We start from the raw sequence: 21,515 nt of genomic DNA on the forward strand, positions 1-21,515 counted from the left end.
AATTTGACCTATTCTTCGGGTTAAAGTCACACATTGTCCGCTCTCTAGTAATGAGGCACGTGGTCTAATTCTGAGTAAATGTTTTCACAACGTGCTTATTAGAAGAATTATGCGGATACGCCACGCCTTTCGCGCATATCGTGGCTCATGAGATTTTGAAACTACTCTACAGTAGATTTCAAAATATCTAGAAAACTCAAGTACTAGATCCGGTCTACAAGTTAGTTAGTGAAAGAATGATCTAAAACCTTATGCATCCATTTTCAATTTTAGTGTAGTATAGAATAATACTCACTACAATTATATAAATATTCTTTCTTTATTAAATTGCTGTACATACAAATTTAAATTAAATTAGACAAATAGTTTTGTATCCTCTATTTACAACTCATCTTTAATTTGTTTTAACTTGTGATGAGTAGTAAAACTCCTCCATAGTTTAGCTCTCTCCAAAAGTAACCCAGTTTGCATCTCTGCCGATTTGGTACCGATGTAATAATATTCCATGTCATCTGATTGGACTGGTTTCCACATCTCGTTGATCAAATTGCTCAACTGTGGAGTTGGATTTCTAAAATAGTAATTTATATTTTAAGATGTGTAATAAAAATTACAAATATTGAGGCTTATTTTATAATCAATTGTTTTTGAACTGCTTTTATGGTATTATGATAAATTTTCTCCCACTTTCAACAGAATGCGATATAATTTTCTCAAGAAATACCATGTGGCCTCTGTTACCCGCCGTTTTGGAGTTATTAAGTTATTCTCCCCAGATATTTGTTTTTTTTACTACAAATAAAGCAGAAAAGTCACTTCAGCTAGGCGACGCCGTAGGAGAAAATTTGTGAATTTGTGAGAATGTGTTGCAATGATCGTTTTCTGTCAATGTTTTTATAACCTCACATTCCTCTTTTAAATTTTGAATTAATTTTAAATTATTATTTTATTTCTGATATTACTGTTTATTTGTATTGACTTTAATGGAGAGCTGGTTTATAGTAGCGCACCAGATGGCGCTGTTAGCAAGTTACAAATTCAAATAACTTAAAATGCATAACAATTACCTTTTTTAAAAAATTGCGAAACTGTTTTTATATTTATGATTTTATTTAAAGACAACAACTTGGGAATTATTGTATCAAAAAGAGAACTATATCAATTTTATCAAATATTCTCACAATTATAAATCTCTAGTTTGGGTGTGTGAAGACGATGATAAAATCTTCATAGTGGATGTAATATGAGCTGCCTACTTTCCTCTTGAAACTTCAAATCAATTTCTAACATGAATTTGGCTAAATTGGAGGCTTCTTCTTTTTTCAAATTTTTTTGATTTATTTGAACTTGATTTTCACCTTCTTTGTGTTATAATCGATATATTCGGGTAAAACTTGTTTCATTTGTTATTTTTATACATTATTCACTTCACTTTGATTATAAACTCTCTACTTTGAGGTTTATTTTAAATGTATTTTTTACAATACCATCATGTTAACTCTTGTTTTCGTTTTGAAGAGACATTTCCGCTTACATAGCTTAAACTCGATTGACTATAAATAATAAAATTTGTTTTCTCCTTATTTTTTAGTTTTTGTGTGGAATACCAATGCAATATTTACTAAGATGGTGTACTAAAGACCAAATAAATCTTTTTGCTATGAAAATTCTGGTTACTACAAGCCGTGTTAAGAAAAGTTGATAACTCTGTTAACGTCCAGTGATGTATTTTATGTTAAAATTAAAAAATTAAAATTAAATTCAACTTTGTGTTCTACGTTATGGAATAGAGTTTGTATGTTATTCCTTGCCTTCCATACCCCGTCTTTTAAATATTTGTATCAAGGCATATTTCGCTTAATCGTCACATTTTAGTTTCTAATAGTTCTAGCTACAATATATGTTATTTTTTATTACTCACTGTACATCAATTCAGTTATGTCAAAACTGAAATAAGCAAGTTTTGAAATTGAAAAAATTAATCTTACCCAGTTTCGGCAAAGTTTACCCACAATGTTGTCAAAAGTTCAGCTATCATTTTATCGTCATCCGATGGTTCTTTATCTGGAAATAGCCCATCACCAATTGGAAACAGGTACTGCAGTTCGTCAGCATGACACACACCTAAACGAATAACCAATTAGCAGGAAAGAATAGAGCATTCATTGTACGAAACTTAATTGTATCATATAAAATGGATTTAAATGCATATTAAGATACCTATATGTAGATTTGTCGTTAAAAATGCAGTTCCACGATTAAATTAATAATTGTTTATGTAAAAGTTCTTATTTATATAAAAAAAAATCACAATTCGAACGCGGAAATATTTTTAAATTAGGTTAATATATCATAAAAAAATTATCTATAAAATTTCAGAGCAGTCCGAGATCATTATTTCTATTTTTAATATCCAAATTACCAAAGTTATACCTCTGGTGGTACTTAGCTGATAGATTTAAAAATGTTATAAATACCACTTATCAAGTGCGTTGTATTGTCGTTAGTCTAGTTCAGTGACTCGACGATTAAGTACAAACATATCGGAAACATTTTACGCAAAAATGTAACAATACCAACTGAATATTGTTACACCGAAGAGGTCCTAGAATCTGCGGATTTTGTGTATCCGACAAGATTGGCAGTATACACGAAATATTTTTGGGTTGAATAAGTTTGTGTTTACAAGGCGAAGAATATTTGGAACCAAAAAAAAACACAATCCGACCTATTCAACACAACGCCGACTTTCTATAAATAACATCTAGTGACTTCATTAATATCCTACCGACGCTGTGAGAAATAGGGTTGTGTCTAATGCATAAATTTGCACAAAATATATCAATTGAATAAATAAATTTAAAAGAAATAAATATCTATATATCCCATACATTTACCTGCAGGACAATTTTCTTCTGCCTTACCAAAGATAAATGACGTCAGTAGCTAATCGGAATAGAATATAAACGGATATTTAAAACTCTAGATAGATTGTAAATAATTAAAATAAAGGAAAGATATTACTTCAAAAATGATTACATTTGCAAAACAACAATGAGATGATAATCTGTAAATACTTTGAGGACCGGTTATATGAAATCTCTACATTAAAAAATACATGCACAGGAGTACTTTAGTGTTACTATTATGGGCACCTTAAAGGAGTAATTTGATGTTTTATTAAAATATAACTATATACAGGGTGCCTCACGATGAATGCCCATTAGAATTATTTCAGAGACTACTTCGATTTGAATTTTGGAAATTTGGGATACCGGGTTTTCGGGCATGCCCTTCTCAACTAAAATAATGGCGTCCACCTACCACTTCCGGTTATACCGGAAGTCGCCATCAACTTGCTTATTTTAAATGAAACACCATTCGAAAGAGAATAAAACTGTGTATCGGAATATAGAAAAACATACAGGGTGTTCCATTTAAAAAAACCGACCTATGAAGGTTTGAAGTTAACTAAACTCGGCATTAAATTTCTAGCACCCTGTATGCGATTAAGCCACTTTGAAAGTATGGATGGGAAGCTTAAGGGTATAGCTATCCCCCCCCCTATAAATATTGTTGCTTTATCTTTCTTACTATAATATACACATGGTTTGAAGTTAGTCACTGTTTCTCTCCATTTCTTTGAAGAAAATTAAATATCTCCAAAACGGTTAGTTTTAGGAATAGGGAAAAACTTCATAAACGTCCACCTAAAATAACACGTAGAATCCAAAATTGCAGTAATATATAGGGTGTTCCATTTAAAATAAGCAAGTTGATGGCAACTTCCGGTATAACCGGAAGTGGTACGTCATTATTTTAGTTGAGAAGGGCATGCCCGAAAACCCGGCATCTCAAATTTTCAAAATTCAAATCGAAGTAGTCTCTGAAATAATTCTACCACCGTGAGACACACTGTATAGTGACAATGAAATAGCCGCATTCAGTTTATGCAACGTCTTAATTCGATTTTTATGTGCAACTGGCGTGAAGGCTCTCAACTGTTTTGCCGGGTTGATGTGCATAGATGCACAAAGGCATACACAAATGTAAATTTGGGATCTTCCTTGGCAAAAGCCGGCTATAACTCGTTTTCAGCAGGAGTCGGTCCAGTGCAGCTGGCTAGTACAATACCCAGCTTTGTTGAACACCGCCCCATAGCAATTCAAAACAGCCTCAAAGTGGGAATCGTTGCTCGCTATTTTAGCTGACAAAACCTTCCGCCGATATATCAAACCCCGTCTTATTTTTAAAACCGTTTTACGATTCGCTTGACAGAACAATTTATTCTAATTGGTTGTTAGCTTTACCAGTAAAATATACTGCAACAATAATTTAAAATATTATTTCCCGATATTTCTTACTGACGTTAACAACTGAAAACGTTCTAATTCTGAAATTGGAAATATCGAAACTAAAAAGCATTTATTTCTTATTGCGATGTATTAAATTTTACAAAAATAACGTGAGAAATTAGTAAACTAATGTTGCAAAGTAAAATTACATATGCGGGATGCCTAGAACTATGTTCATTACAGTGAAAGGAATATAATTACACTGTTATAGTAATTCACAATTTTAAAGTAGGTTAAAAACATTTGCAAATTTACGAAACATGTAATTTTATTGTGTGTGTAGAGTAGAATTACAACGAAAATTTTACAGCAGTAATAATGAAACTAAACCATTTATTAAAGCTTATGTAGTATAAACAAAAATATATGTTTTTACTTAGATCAACAGAAAAGAATATCAGTTTAATGGGAATTACATTTATGTAATCACAGTTAATCTGTAACAAATGCGTAAAATTATCTCCACTCGTCACTGTAAAATTACAGAGATATTATGTATTAAACTAGAGAAAAACGTATTTGAACTATACTTACATCTTTATNATAACAGGTACATACTGTTGCAACGACGATTGCAAAATATGATTTCAGTATTCGGAGTCGCTGAGGCCACGTGGCTCTCCACGCGCATTGCAAATGACGCTAGAGACTACAGTTGTCCAGCTATATAGTCGTTGAATGTACTATAACTTCAATAATTTTTTTCTCGGAAACTATAAGGATTTTACAAAAAATTTTTTTACGATATTGACTCCATTTTTCATGCCGCATCTATTCCCAAATTTTTTTGGATAAGTTCTGAATCACCCTGTATATATATACATATTTTGTTAAGAATGGAACATATCTTCTACTTCTGCACTAAAGCGATAATACATATTTCGGCAACAAACTTGTGATAGTAATTATTCCGCACCTTTTCCTCCTTAACATTGTGAGCAATGAATTTAATTTGTGCAAGTTTTTGTCGCCTACTTTAAATAATTAATAATAATGTATGTATTTATTTATTTTTTGAAAAATTAACACCTATAAATATATGATTTAACGGATGAAATAAAATATATAAATATAATAACAGAAACAATGATACCTAAATCAGTTTCACCTCCTCCAAATATTTTTGTAAAACTAGATGCGCCTCTGTGTCCAAAGAGATAATAATAAATTGGTTGTTTAGTGTGCCTAAGGTGCAATCTTATTGCTGCATCAGCACAGTATAGAAACCACCCATCGGTGTAGAGCTAAGAAAATAAATAATAGCGCACATTATTAAGAAAAAATAAGTTATAGTTTTCTTACATGGATTAAGTCATATATTTTGGATTTGTCAAGCTTCTCATTGCTGAAATAAAATTCTTTCAATTTCTTGGTTACAGAGTTCGTGTCATTCACTATTTTACTGTACATTAGACTTAATGGTGCCAGTTTATTAAAATTTTCATCGAATTCTTCTATGGTATGTGCATTTTCAAACATTCCTAAAAATAGTTTTGTTTGCAGGCTTCCGTGGCTGTCGTTAATGGTTGAATGATTTCCTGGCTGGTTGCCAGGTCGTCGGTTTACAACACTTGACGTTTCGAGAGACATATCGCTCTCTTCTTCAGAAGTCACTCTAAAACTGGAGATCTACTAGTCTTGTTACTATTTATATTTGATGTGGTCACTGGTCCATGATGTTCCGGTGGGTGACCTCGTACGTAAGTGAGAGCCGACGCAGCACACGTTCTTCGGACTGCTAAACCTCCCAAACCCAACCTGAACCGCAGGGAGATTCAAGCCCTTAAAGGTCTTCAGAAGAATGAATCAATAACAATACTGCCTGCCGACAAGGGGAACGCAACAGTCGTACTGAACACCGTGGACTGCATCGCCAAGGTGGAAAACCTATTGTTGGATCCCATTTACAAGAACATCCGAAACAACCCAGTCAATAAAGTTGAGAAGAAGGTAGCCGCTGCAGTCAGATGCTCAAACATACCCAAGGAACTTCACAGGAGTTTGATCCAAACCGACTCAAGGACACCTCAACTGTATTGCTTACCAAAGATTCACAAACTGGAGAGGGATACCTCTTCGACCAATAGTGCAGTTGGATCAGCAACACACTTCCTGGCCAAATACGTAGTACATGAGATAAGGGACTTAGTAGGGAGAACAGAGCATCACGTCAAAAACGCCGGAGACTTTATCGACAGGATTCGAGGAATTGAACTCAAACCAGGAGATATCCTAGTGAGTTTCGATGTCACATCCCTATTTACGAAAGTATCTGTCGACGAAGCCTTGAAGGAACTGCATCGAAGACTAATCGCAGAGGAAAAAGATGAGAGTCTAATGGAATTGGCAAAAGTGTGCATAAAATCGACCTTCTTTGCATTCCGGGACCAATTCTACGAACAGACGGAGGGAGCAGCAATGGGGTCACCGTCATCTCCAGTCCTGGCCAATATAAACATGGAAGCCTTTGAGAAGAAAGCCCTGGAATCCAAAACTTTGAAGCCTAAATGCTGGTACCGNCCCAAGGAACTTCACAGGAGTTTGATCCAAACCGACTCAAGGACACCTCAACTGTATTGCTTACCAAAGATTCACAAACTGGAGAGGGATACCTCTTCGACCAATAGTGCAGTTGGATCAGCAACACACTTCCTGGCCAAATACGTAGTACATGAGATAAGGGACTTAGTAGGGAGAACAGAGCATCACGTCAAAAACGCCGGAGACTTTATCGACAGGATTCGAGGAATTGAACTCAAACCAGGAGATATCCTAGTGAGTTTCGATGTCACATCCCTATTTACGAAAGTATCTGTCGACGAAGCCTTGAAGGAACTGCATCGAAGACTAATCGCAGAGGAAAAAGATGAGAGTCTAATGGAATTGGCAAAAGTGTGCATAAAATCGACCTTCTTTGCATTCCGGGACCAATTCTACGAACAGACGGAGGGAGCAGCAATGGGGTCACCGTCATCTCCAGTCCTGGCCAATATATACATGGAAGCCTTTGAGAAGAAAGCCCTGGAATCCAAAACGTTGAAGTCTAAATGCTGGAACCGATATGTTGACGACACCTTCATCATCTGACACCGTAGCGGATTTCCTGGATCACATCAATGGGATACATCCAGATATCCAGTTTATCATGGAAGTAGAGAAAAACGCCGCTTCTTCCCTTCTTGGATGTTTTAATTGAGAGGAAACCAGATGGCACTTTAGGACATCGAGTATATAGGAAGCCAACTCACACAGACAGGTATCTGAATGCGGTGTCCCACCACGACCCAGCCCAAAAACAGGGGATTATAAATACCTTGATTCATCGAGCGCGGATCATCAACGAGCCAAAACACTTGGCCAAAAAACTAGAACACCTACGCACGGCCCTGAGAGGGAATGGCTACACGGCGAGAAATATAGAACGAGCTATCAGGAGGAGACATACACCCATTGAGAAACAGGAGTACTTAGCGACGACGTATCTACCTTACGTGAAAGGTTGTACAGATAAAATCGGGCGTCTTTTGAAGAAGAGGAATATCAACAGAGTTATTCAGCACTGTAAGGAAGGTGGCGGCAGCGTTTCCAAAGACCTGCAACAACGACCAACTCCAGGGCCCCGGTGTGTACAGTATTCCTTTCTCTTGCGGAAAGGTGTACATAGAACAAACAGGAAGGCACATCAACACGAGGTTAAAGGAACACAAAAGTCACCTCAAAAATAACAACTGGGAAATATCGGCAGTAGCAGAGCATAGGGCGGACACGGGACACACAGTGGATCTGAGTGAAGCCAACATGGTGGTGAGAGAGAGAGAAGATTTTGGCCCCGACTATACAGAGAAGCTTTACAAATTTACAGAAATCCGAACAATTTCAACATCCGTGAAAGTAACCCACTGGAACGTCAACAACGCGTACGAGCTCACCCACCGAAACATCATGGACCAGTAACCATATCAAATATAAATAGTGACAAGACTAGTAGATCTTCAGTTTCAGAGTAACTTCTGAAGAAGAGAGCAATATGTCTCTCGAAACGTCAAGTGTTGTAAACCGACGACGTGACAACCAGCCCGGAAATCATTCAACCATTCTTAAAAATGTTTAATTAACTTTTTAGACTATACGTAATGAATTGTATCCACATGTTACAAATAAAATCGTTTAAGAACAACATTTCCATGTAAGAGAATATCTACAAAGAGAAATAATATATGTTAAGGGTTATTTCATACACAAGTATCTACCAGAAGTATGTCAGTGCAATATAAAAATCACAAAAATTCGATTTTCCTTTGAACATACATTAATGTTTTTGTTTAACACACAGTGAATCAAAAAGTCATTTCTATTTCGAAAATATTTAATATTCTCACCTTTTAAGTGGTATACCATTTTTGCTCAAAATTAAGCATATTTGATTCATTTTTATTATTTTATTTTACCCAAATGTGAAATATAAAAATTAACAGAATATGAATACTTACTCTTTTCCAGAAGATCATGAACGGTTATAGCTTTATTGATTTTCGAAATGTTGCCAAAATTCAAACTTTTCTAAACTTTGACGTTCTGTAAATTGAAAAGTGTAGCTACTTTTTTTACCCACTCTTATTGAAACACCACGCGTTATAATAATATTAACATGAAGTGAATTTAAAATGTCTTTACTTTTTTTATAGCATTGTTGTATTCTTTCTAATCCTTTCCTCTAATTATGTTAATGTTCCTTTCTTATGAACGTAATAGTCCGTAAATTTAACTAAACTTAACAATGTTTCATAAGTGCATGATGTCTATTAAAACATTTTCCTAGTCACTTACTGTTTTTTTTAAATAAATCATGAGATATACGTACCTGCTGCTTTTAGTCCTCCATCTTCAGTATTGAGACCAATAATCATTGGCACATCAGCACTCTTCCCAGATTCAATCATTTCTACAGGGTGTTCAGTCATAAATGCTCCTTCAACTTTCGGTTCTATTACTGGTTTAAAAGGAATCATTGGATCATAATCCCACTCCTATAAAAAACATTAGTTATTTTTTATAACTATATCAGCATTATTTATTTTAATCTGAACATAATCCAACATTTATTATGACATGACAACGGAAAGTAACATAAACCGTTCCACTGGATATTTTTCAAAATCAGAAATTGATCATTTTATATGTAATTGAGTGAGGTTTGTTTATCAATTGTTGGAATATATTTACAATTTAAGGTGTAGAATACCAAATAAAAGTTTTATGGTGATTTACTGAATAAAACTATTGCCTATGCAACTTTTTCGTACCTATGTAAATATGTCTTAAGTAATTTTGTGTGTGTGTTTCTAAATACATGTTAATTTTATTGTAGATTAATATAAGTTATTGCGATTATATTACCTAGTGTCAAATGTGTAACTACAGTTTGTAGCACATTGTTGTAATGATTGCTGTGCTGTTTTTCGAGAGTACATTTAATAGTCGTATTTTTAAGTTTTCTTTCGAAAATGGCGCATTTAATTAGCAATCGCGAATATTATGATATGCTCATAATTTATGGCGAAGCAAACGAAAATTCCCACAGAGCTTGTCAAGTGTACCGTGCAAGATATCCTGAACGACGTGCCCTCGCACCGCGAACATTTGTTGCTGTAGCGCAAAGAATTTTGGACACCGGTGAAGTACAACCGCGTCGAGGTCGCGACGGTGGTTCAGGTCGACCACTAAGAATCTTCTATGTCGAGGAGATGATTTTAAATCTCGTCTCATCGAAGAAGATCCGCATCGTAGCACCCGAAATATCGCACAGCAAATAAGTATTCCGCATCCTGTTGTGTGGCAGACATTACGAGATGCTAAGTTGTACCCATTTCATATTCAACGTGTTCAAGCGCTTACTCTTGAGGATTTTCCACTACGTCGAGGTTTTTGCGAATGGTTGCTTCAGGAACATGCAAGAAATCCTCAATTTACATAGCAAATACTTGTGACAGATGAAGCATGTTTCACTGTTTCACTCGAAATGATTTACCTAACGTCTACAACACTGGACTATCGAAAATCCACACGAAATACGTCGCGGTGCCTTCCAGCAACAATTTTCAGTGAATATGTGGGCCGGTATCGTTAATGACACTTGAATAGGACCTCTTGAATTGCCTAGATGCTTAGATGGTGCTTCACATCCAGATTTTTTGCAAAATCGCTTGCCGGAGTTATTGAAAGACGTACCATTATATGTTCGACAAATTATGTGGTATGACGCTCACTTTTTTCGGAAAGTGCGCGACTTTCTAAACATTACTTTTCCCGATCGCTGGATAGGCCGCGGCAGCCTAGTTAGATGCCCCCCCCCCCCAGGTCTCCGGATCTCACCCCTTTAGACTTCTTTTTGTTGGGATATGTGAAAAGTGTTGTGTATTCCACGGAAGTTCGTGACATCGACCAACTGCGACATCGTGTTGCTAAAGCTTGTAATACGATTCGAGAGGACGTGGCAATGTTGCAACGCGTACGAGCGAATTGGATACGTCGCGCTGAAGCTTGTGTGCAAGCAAATGGTGGGTACATCAAACATCTATGAAAATTGGCAGTTCTCAAAGGTTCTTGCAATGTTGAGGTAAGTCAGATTTTAAAATTATATTTTACTCAACACAAAGCCGTGTATTTACCTCATTTTGACATAACGGACATGTGGGAAAAATATTAGTCATCAGTTAATTTAACACACTGCATTATTTTACATATATTACCATGAATTCTGTATCCTGGCCTATGATAAGCGTTGCGTTGATTTTTCTTAAACATTCCACCATTTCCATGCTCGATTCTGTGGGACAATCAAAAAGTTTCGCCAATTTTTTCGAATTCGATACTCCTTCGCCTTTGCCTGCAACTGCCCATGTACAAAGTGCGGTTCCACTTTGCGCAATAATACTTTGGAATAAGCCTAGAACATAAAAATGAAAAACATGGTTCCAATCAGTTTTTAAATTATTTTAATATTAAAAATAATAAACGTTTAATATGAGGAATACGTTCAATAAGTGTTATATGTACTAAATAACGAATTTTTTATATGAGTTGGTTAACCAATATTTTCAAAAATTTAATGTTTGGTGCTGTATTTTAAATTAAACAAATTATTCGACCTTCTTTTTCAATGGAAATTTAAATACACACAAGTTTTTGAATATTTAGAAAGTTCTAGATAATATTCCCCTCGAGAACCGCTTGAATGCTCATTTTCAGTTAGAGTTAGACGGTAGTAATGTGCATAATTCTGAATCGGTAAGGGTATGGTTACATATATTCGAAATATACAGGGTGTTTTTAAGTATGTACAATAAATTCAACAGACGATTATTTGTGTGATTTTAAGACAAAAAGTTCATATAAACATTGGTCCGTAGATGCTTTGTTTTCAAGATACAGGGTGTTAAACTTTTGTAAAAAAATTGCTATTTCGTAAATACCTTAAACACTCTTTACCCAATTTTGTTGTAATTTGGCAGTATTATTTGTAGTGTAAAGGGGTTAATTTAACCCTAACTTGAATAGATTTGTTAAGTCCAGTGGCGTCCCAAGCGGTACCTTAACGAATATTTATAATGTTTCTTATTTGGTCCAGGGATATGCAATTAAGTGGATTTTATTTTTTTTCTCCAAAAATTAATCAATTTAAACGGGAAGCTTGTAGATGTAGAGATGTCTAATATTTAAGTTTTTATTTGTTTATTTTCGAATATTTCAAATTTCCAATTCTTTATTTTAATGTACCAAATTTGTTGATATAAATGTTATTAGCTACTGTTTTTACGTTAACACTTTAATTTGTCAAGTAGAGGAACAATATTATTAACAATAATTTATAGGCGTTTCCAATACCTTCTACATTTTTTAACAGAAACAAATTCAATAAATAAAACCTTTGAGGTCATATAAAAAAATATATTCTTTTATAAAAATTGATGAAATTTGGCACCAACCAGGTTATAAATAATGCTTAACAACGCCATGTTGCCACATTTTTCTAAACAATTTTCGAAAAAATGATTGCAAAACAAATGGTACCTGAATTAGCAGCTGGATCATCGTAATAGGTACAACTACATCTAGAAGGCCAATGTATATAAAAAAATAAATCATTGAAATCGCAAGCACTAAACATTTTTTAGACAAGTGTCGCAGCTCTTAATGGGCCACACTGTATATGGGTAGAAGTAATAGTTTTAATGGGTTAATTAAATTCGAAATGGCTTGGAAAAAATCATGAAAATTACTATATCGACCCATGGAAATAAATACCCTGCAAATTTCTCTTTTATAGAATAAGTTATCCTTAGGAATGTAAACTTGCAAACCGAAGTAGGTGATAAACATAACACTAATTTAATTACTATTTATAGAGGCAATTAATGTTTCACCTCGAACGCATTTGGTAAAAACTTCATTGCTGTCATTGAAAACGTTTCTGCATCATTACCTGTGAGATATTAGGAAAAATAACTTAAGGTTAAAAGATATGTAAATTATAACATTGCAATAATTTCATAGCATTTATTCCGTTTGAATACCTATATTTACGATACAGAGAAATATTTAAAAGTGATATTTCTACAATTCACCAAATGTTACAATATCCTTTTAAAAAAATTGCAACTTAAAAAGGATATTCTTATATTTACAGCAAGTGCCGATGAAAATTTTGTGTGACTAAAAATAATTATATAGATGCAAGAGATTATTGTATCACAATTACCATGTAAGTGAACATTTATAGAAAATGTAATTTTTTCAATTTTTGCCTGTTTTTGACAATATGTAATATGAAAATTTTAACTCTACTGATCTGCGTAACTAATTATTTCAAGTGGATATTCTTGGAATGCGGTAAGTCATAATAGTGAATAAAACTGTTTTGAATGCTTCAGGCTACCTTTAGGACACTTAAAACCACTTAGATATTATAAGAAAATGTATAGTCTTTTAATACCTATAATTGTCAATTAAATGTACCTATACATTTTCTTGAATTATTCCTGCACAAGTTCCATTAACCCTGTTATTTATATCATGTTTTAAAAATCATGGTTGCTTTGAAATAAAATCTGACTAACTTTGACTGAGAGTCAGTTGATCATTTGTGAAATTGTGATGAAATTGATGCTTAAAATAAATTAATTTACTGTAAATTACATAATAGTTGGATTTTCAAATGCAGAATATGCAGATATAATGTTTATGTACGGAAGAGTGAATGGAAATGCTAATTCTGCTCATAGATTGTATCACGACCATTTTCCCCAAAGAAGACTTCCAAATGTCCAGGTATTTATTAATTGAATAAGCGAACACAGAAATGCCCGAGTTAGATCAAAAAGGGGAATTAGAAATGCCTGTACATGCTTGTGATGTTGATAAAGAAATTTTGGAAGCCGTGATCCACACTTTATATATGATGTGTATATGTGTGAATATATTCCAAATGATTTCAGCTAGCACCCCTTTAAAATTTTCTTTCCCTATACACCTTTTAATGTATTAAATTATAAATAGATATACTATTTATATCATCATATTTTATGGTTATGGAAAGATGTAATTTTTAAGTCCACTTAAGTATATTTAAATATAAATATCCGGAACTCGTTAGTTTTATTGCTTTACAATTTTAATAATAAATAGTTTTACTACTTCTACTACTTTTCTATTGTATTGTGCTTAAATCCTTATACGAAATAATTTTAATAATATCTCGAAACACCGTAAAATATGCATTTACATAAATATTTGACAATCCTGCAAAAATTGTAGGTAACGTCAGATAATAAAAAGGGAAAATTTCTTATTCAGACTGAAAATTCAGAATAACTTTCCTTGCAAGATACATTCCATGATAAAAAACTTCCACAACAAAATCCGCATCAGTTATTCAGATTTTATATTTCTAAAAATTTTAAGTATAGTAACAAATAGGATTTTTGCAAAGAACATCTCTCTTAGTACAATATCATTCTGCCCGCAATTACAAACAAAACGGAAAATGATTTATGAATTATACTTTAAATTTTTATTTACTGTTAAAAACATTTTTGTTTGTTCTAAAAAAATAACCGATTGTACATCTAGTCCTTTATTTGTCGTAAACAGAAATTCGTAACATCTAGGCGAATATATCACGTATTTAAATTTATAATTACCTTATTATTTTAAATTAAGGTAAAATTAAGAAGAAAAAAACAATGGATCGTGTTTTCTATAAAATCGGAGGTATTTTTCTCCAAATAGCTACCTATATCATTTTTAAACAAGAACGTCAATAGGTATTATTCTTTAGTTGAAAGAAATATTAATAATCTCTAGAAAAATATTTTATTCTCGATAAAACTCACTAAAAGAGACTCAAAAAATGCGTAAACAAATATAAAAATTAATGAATCAAATAAATAATTTAAATATGAAAATCCATACCTAAATACCTGCCAAATTAAAAATCAAGTGTTTGTATACTGTGTGTCCAGATGTTTACGCTTTTATAAAGTATACCTACTTATTTATTGTAAGACGAATAATCCTGTATCTAATAATAGTTTATAAATATTTAACATTTGCCATTTAAACGAAATGATGGGGTAATTATAGAGTATAACATATTTTTAACGAGATTCCTTGAATTTTATTAAATTCTTAGTTAATTGCTGATATAGCATTGAACGTACTTAGTCGAGAAAAACATTCATTTTAGCAAAACATTAATTCAAATTATTTAATTAAGTACGCTCCACCACCTGTTTAAAGCGTAGTCTGGTTCTATCAATCTCATATCACTTAAGTATTGTGTTTAGCAATATAATGTGTTAGTAATAGATTATTAATAATATTAATACCTACCCGTGCTTAATGGTGACATCATGTGAAAATGAGCACTGGCGCCTCCGGCAGATTCTCCAAAAAGTGTTACTTTATCGGGATTTCCCCCAAATTTAAAGATATTATTGTTTACCCATTTCAGTGCCATTACTTGATCCTTCAAGCCATTATTACCTGGCACTATTTCATCTCCTGTCGTGAGAAAGCCCAATGCACCTAAATAAAATTAAAATAAACTTAAGAAAAATTAAATAACGCATTACATATTGCAAAGTGATTCGGAAACTAGTTACAATCCTTAGCAAAATAAATAAAATTTGTAGAAAAACAAATTATATAGAAACAGATTTTCTTTTGCATAAAATTTTAAAGACTAATTGTAATAACTATAAATGTAAACCAAGGGATTTTATTTTTTAAAGAAAATATTGGACATTTTACATGTTAAATCAAAATGCTGCAGTGATAACTTTGAAATCATTTATTCAGATGACTATAGAGATATTCTTAGTAAAGTTTAGATTTTAACAAATTTAAAATATTTTTATGAGGTATTTCAGCTTAAAAAACTGTTGCAGCAAAGCCAATTGACACAGTGCCACATAGATTACATTAATATACCGCTAAAAATACTGTGATTCCATGTGTAGTGTCCAAAGTGCTATAGAACAGAGAGAATATGTTGGTCAAAATCGAAACAAATATATTAACTTTAACTTGGAAAAAAAGTTTTGTATGGACGTCGTGTTACATTTCTAGTTGATAGTTTAAGGGCAATATAAGCAGACTTCCTCACACACTTACACCCACGGATTTACCCTTTGAACGATAACACGGAATGTAGAATGTCCAAGGAAATAATATCATTGTTGAAACCGTGATAAGTAATAATAAAATTATAAAAATTTACACGCGAAATTATTATCCGGTGCCTGGGGTTTTATAGACAAGAAATCGCACATTCCACATTTTATTTGGTATCGTTTCAGCAGGCAGCTTCCGTTCTCGTTACTAACATTAACAGAAAAAATTGTACAGGCTGTCGCAAGCCATAACTCCGTCATTTATAGTCTGATTTTAAAAAACAAAAAATTAAGTGAAATGGCTCTAAAGGCACTATAGAGTGAGGCGTATTTATTTTTTTTTTTGAAAAGCGATTTTTTTTTCAAATGGCAATACCGGGTGATACTCGCGGCCCCGTATCTCTTTTATTTTAACAAATAGCTATAACAAACCCTATATATTTTTAAATCGCCGCTCAAACTCTATCAAATGACATTATTAGATCGTCTCCATGGTAACATGGTAAAATTGCTATAGTCAATTGTTTTTGTTCAAATGGCATACTATATATTTTTTTATCGATTCTGGAAGATATTTTTTTCTGCGTTCAGCTATATAAGGAAGTCTATAGTTTCATTAGAAATATTGCTAGAGAAACAACAAAAAAGATAAACCCTGCTTTCAGTAGCTTTATTGAGAAAAATGATAGCCAGCTGCGGAAACAACTGAATTTTGACGTTTCTAAATAACGGTTTGTCAAAATAATTGACATTTTGTACCTACCTATTCTATCTATACCTATTATAACATGAATACTTACAGTAATCAAGAAATACTAAATATGATTTTAATTTATGGAGAGCGCCGAAAGAACGATAAAGCTGCCAGGTATTTATACCAACATCGTTTTCCTCAGAGACAACTTCCATCAGATAAAATTTTCGGAAAGTTAGAGGAATTTGGCGGCAGATGAAAGTTTTCAAAAGAAAAGAAGGGTTTTTAAACCCAGAAAGGCAAGAGATGAAGAACATTCGATGAAGATGTTAAATAGCCTGCTAGGTCTCCGGATCTCACTCCTATAGATTTCTTTCTTTGACCTTACCTAAATGATATTGACGACCTTAAAAGCAAAATAAGAGTAGAATGTCGGAGATTAAATGAAGAAACACTAGAATGTGTTTATAGAGAGTGATAAACAGAGCTATTCTGTGTTTGGAAGCAAATGGAGGTCATTTTGAACATTTGAAATAGGTATTGTTTTAAATTGTTATATTATTATCGTATTAAAAATAAAATATGTTACTTTAAAAAACACAGTAGCTTGTTTCCGTAGCTGGCTATCATTTTTCAGATTAAAGGTACGAAAAGTAGGGTTCATCTTTTTTGCTGTTTTTCTAGCAATATTTCTAATGAAACTATAGACTACCTTACCTAGCTGAACGCAGAAAAAAAATATCTTCCAGAATCGATAAAAAAATATATAGTGTGCCATTTCAACAAAAACAATTGACTCTAGCAATTTTGACATTTGTTACCATGGAGACGATCTAATAATGTCATTTGATAGAATTTGAGCGGCGATTTAAAAATATATAGGGTTTGTTATAGCTATTTGTTAAAATAAAAGAGATACAGGGCCGCGAATACCAAACTGAATCACCCGGTATATGTTTTTTTTATTTATTATTGTACACGTATTACAGAAAAAGCATGAAAATATTAGTCAATACGGCATTTTAGCGCCCGGTCGCTTAATTGACAACAAACATATTTTGACTAATCATGCATGTACAAAAAATAATACAACAAAGCAAGTAAATGTCATTTTAGCGTTCGTGTCCCAGTTTTTTACGCATTATACTCTTTCTGTGTCGTTTACAGTAGGTTATTTATTGAAATAAGCTCAACAGTGCAAAATATGAGTAATAATCAATTGACGGACATGATTCAGGTATACTTTCGGTGTAATAAAAATCGTGGTGCAGGAGTCCGCCTTTACAGAGAACTATTTCCTCACAGAGAAGTCCCAGAACCACGTAGATTTGTAACTTGACTTGAAGAAAATTTGAGAAACTATGGTGTTTTAAGAATCTAAAGCAAGAGGAACGCCAATTTAATGAAAACACCGAGTTCAATGTTCTTCTTAACGTCGAAGAAAATCCAAGAACTTCCATTCGGGAAATTTTTAATAATAATAGAGCATCAAAGAGAACTGTACGTGCAGTATTGAAAAAGCACACATTCAAGCCATACATTCCTCAAAAAGTACAGCAATAGAGGACGTCTACAATTTGTTTCTTTAGTTGTTTTGGGTTTGTTGTTCCTCGTTTAATGTGTTTTGTGTTTAATTAATGTTATTTCGTGTTGAATTTTGTATAATGGTTAATGTATTTAATTAAATTATTTTTCTTTTAATTGATATTCATTGTATTGTTTCTTCTCTGTTAACTACAAAATTCTCTTTTGAGTTTTATTTGCTTTGCTGTATTATTTTTTGTTTTCCATGGCACAGATGATTAGTTAAATACATTTGTCATGAATTAATGTCCGAATGCAGCATCGACTAATATTTTGTCGTCTTTTCTGTAATAAATGCGTTACAAAAGTAGAGTTCATATACATCGTTGGATTCAGAAAATAAATCTGCACAATAATAAATAACAAAAAAACTATATTGCCATTTGAAAAAAAATCGCTTTTCAAAAAAAAAAATAGTAAATGAGCTCTAATAGACTCGCTTTATAGTGTAATTAGAGTCATTTCATTTAATATTTTGCTTTTTAAAATCAGACTATAAATAACGGAGTTATGGATTGCGGCATTTTTTAGGAGACAGCCTGTATACATATAAATAAAAATTAGAGAAAAGGATGACATTTTTATAAAACGATAGTGTCAATAGTGTATTTATATGACTATATGGATTACAATAATTGTTTTTCCATATAATTTTTTTTATTTGTCCTTTTTACTAAGTTTCTTTCAATAATATATACAGTGTGTCCCCGGATGAGGTTCCGCACTCTTGTAAACTTTTTTATTGTTGATTTTTCGAGAAAAAGTTATACCTGATAAAAAGTTTTGCTTATCTTGGGAAATCATGGACAGTAATCAAATATGTAATAAACTATACAGGTCGTCCAAAAAATTTTAAAATAGGAAATTTTCCCTAAACAAAGTGCCTTTAATTTTCGTTCTTGTTAAAAACTATATTTAACAAAGTTGTTCAAGAACTCAAGAAATGTTTAAATACGGGGTTTAGTTAAAAAAGAAAAATAATCACATTTTGCAAATAAAAAGAAATTTTTAACGATCTTGCATACCATACAGCTACAATGAATATTCCTTATCAATGTCAACGTCAACATATTTAATTTTATTAACTGCCCACTGAATAATTTTTATTAATTATACTGGAGCAACGAATATATCTTTTGTGAAATGTTATTGAATCGGTAATGTTTCATATCGATATGCAATACAAATTTTTAATGAAAACTATCCAAATGTAACTGTAACTCGCAGAGCAGTTCGAAAGCTAAATATAAAATTCGATACCACTGGTGATATAAAAAATATTAAAGATATAAAAAAAGAATACAGTGATAATGATGCTGCTACTGTTGTAGTTATGAACTATGTACTAGACAATCCAAAGCTGATGTCATCCAGGAAAACGTCAGAAAACATAGATATTAGCAGATCTCATTCAAAGAATTTTAATATAGGTATATTAAAATCTATCCATTCAAACCAGTGTTTAATCATACATTGCTTGATGGAGGTGATGGTCGTCGTTTGGACTTTTGTTTAACAATGGGCGAGTAACTGATTAAAAATTGTAGATACTGGTCTAAAGATAATCCAATTTTTCGATTGATAACTTCTAGTGAGAAACTGGCTTGACATTCACTTCCCGAACAAGTGGATCGGGCGCTATGGATCAATACCTTGACCTGTACGGGCACCCGAGTTATCCCCATTAGATTATTTCTTATGGGGATACCTAAACCAAAAAGTGTATTTAAACGGTTTTGACGATAATATTGATTTACTTAAGCAAAAAATTCAGGAAGCTGTTGCCACCATAAACAAAAATGAATCTCGTCTATTCACAAGGAATTTAGAAAAAGATTAGAAAAATGTGTATTACTTGGAGGTTTACAAGTTGAATAGGACTTGTTTCGTTGCTGTTGTTAATTCCAGTTCTAATTTGTTATTTCCATTTTTTAATTAGAAAAGCTACTTTTATTTGGTTTGCAGGCTACCGTGGCAGTTGTTAGGTTTCTTCACATTTCGAAAGACATATAACTTTTCCAAAAATTTGAAACTTTCAGAGTTACTTCTGAGCAAGAGAGCGATATGTCTCTCGAAACGTCAAGAAACTTAAAGCGACTTTGTGGCAACCAACCCAGAAATTGTTCTACCAATTTATTTTTATATTACATTGTGATTTAAAATAAAAATTTACTTACATTTTACATTTTCTGTCTGCTTTAAGTAAAATGGTTAAATATCGCGCCTTCTTATTTGCAAAATGTAATTATTCTTATTTTTTGACTAAATCCCGTATTTAACTATTTGTTGAGCTCTTGAACAACTTTGTTAAATATAGTTTTTAACGAACACAAAATTAAAGGCTCTGCTTAAGGAGGAAAATTTCACATTTTGAATTTTTTTGGACGCCCTGTATGTTTTATTACATATTTGATTACTGCCTATAACTTCCCAAGATAAGCAAAACTTTTTATCAGGAACAACTTTTTCTCGAAAAATCAACAATGAAAAAGTTTACAGGAGTGCTTGACTCCATACACACTGTATATATGTATACAGGGTGATCCATTAACGGTACGGAGCGGGAAATTATACGTGCTGCGATTATGGGGTTAAAAAATATGTTAACAAATACGGCTAAAAGAAATTGATTTAAAATATTTTCAAGTAACTTCACCGATAGAAAGCGCAACTGCTATAGTATTACAGAAAATTGTCGTTTTCTCGAAATTTTGCTTATATAACCTAAGTTGAAAACACACATTTTAGATATACTGTTAAACCGTTCACAAGTTTTGTTTGAACTTTTTTTTGTTATTATCATAGCAACGCCAGTATGGAGGACGCCATCTTGAAATTTTTAATTGTTATGACTTCTAAATGCCTTAAGCGATTTCAATAAATGATAGCTCATTTTAAAAAAACTATTAATAAAATTTATATTTATGATATGGGATTAAAAAAACTATTTTCCTTCACAACGGTAGACGACGCTAATCAGAAAAGTTTTATAATTGTCTCCGTTTACTAAAAAAATTAAATGCAACGATATAGGTTTTTCTTCATGGCTTGATAGACCATTCATTATGGAAAACAAATACACAAACCGGAGGTCGATATCTTTTTTCGTTTTCAAGTTATTGCTAAAATAGTGAAGTTGTGCTAGAACATCCTCCTTTATTTAGTTCTTTAAATAACATTAACATAATCCAAGCCAAAATTAAATTGTAA

General features: G+C 32.6%; 1 protein-coding gene across 1 annotated transcript in view; it reads right to left on the reverse strand.

The window, feature by feature from the left end:
- Positions 1 to 318: 318 nt before the first annotated feature.
- Positions 319 to 21,515, reverse strand: part of LOC108903673 (venom carboxylesterase-6-like) — a 40,858-nt gene continuing 19,661 nt past the window's right edge. The window contains exons 4-10 of the mRNA XM_018705922.1: positions 15,246 to 15,440; positions 11,105 to 11,301; positions 9,217 to 9,382; positions 5,658 to 5,836; positions 5,449 to 5,599; positions 1,989 to 2,124; positions 319 to 571 (exon numbers count right to left, since the gene is read on the reverse strand). Of these exons, the coding sequence (XP_018561438.1) occupies positions 382 to 571; positions 1,989 to 2,124; positions 5,449 to 5,599; positions 5,658 to 5,836; positions 9,217 to 9,382; positions 11,105 to 11,301; positions 15,246 to 15,440 (1,214 nt within the window). The 3' untranslated portion in view covers positions 319 to 381. The remainder of the gene's footprint in view (positions 572 to 1,988; positions 2,125 to 5,448; positions 5,600 to 5,657; positions 5,837 to 9,216; positions 9,383 to 11,104; positions 11,302 to 15,245; positions 15,441 to 21,515) is intronic.

This window comes from Anoplophora glabripennis, unplaced genomic scaffold, assembly GCF_000390285.2.
Source record: "Anoplophora glabripennis isolate ALB-LARVAE unplaced genomic scaffold, Agla_2.0 scaffold89, whole genome shotgun sequence".
Taxonomy (NCBI): domain Eukaryota; kingdom Metazoa; phylum Arthropoda; class Insecta; order Coleoptera; family Cerambycidae; genus Anoplophora; species Anoplophora glabripennis.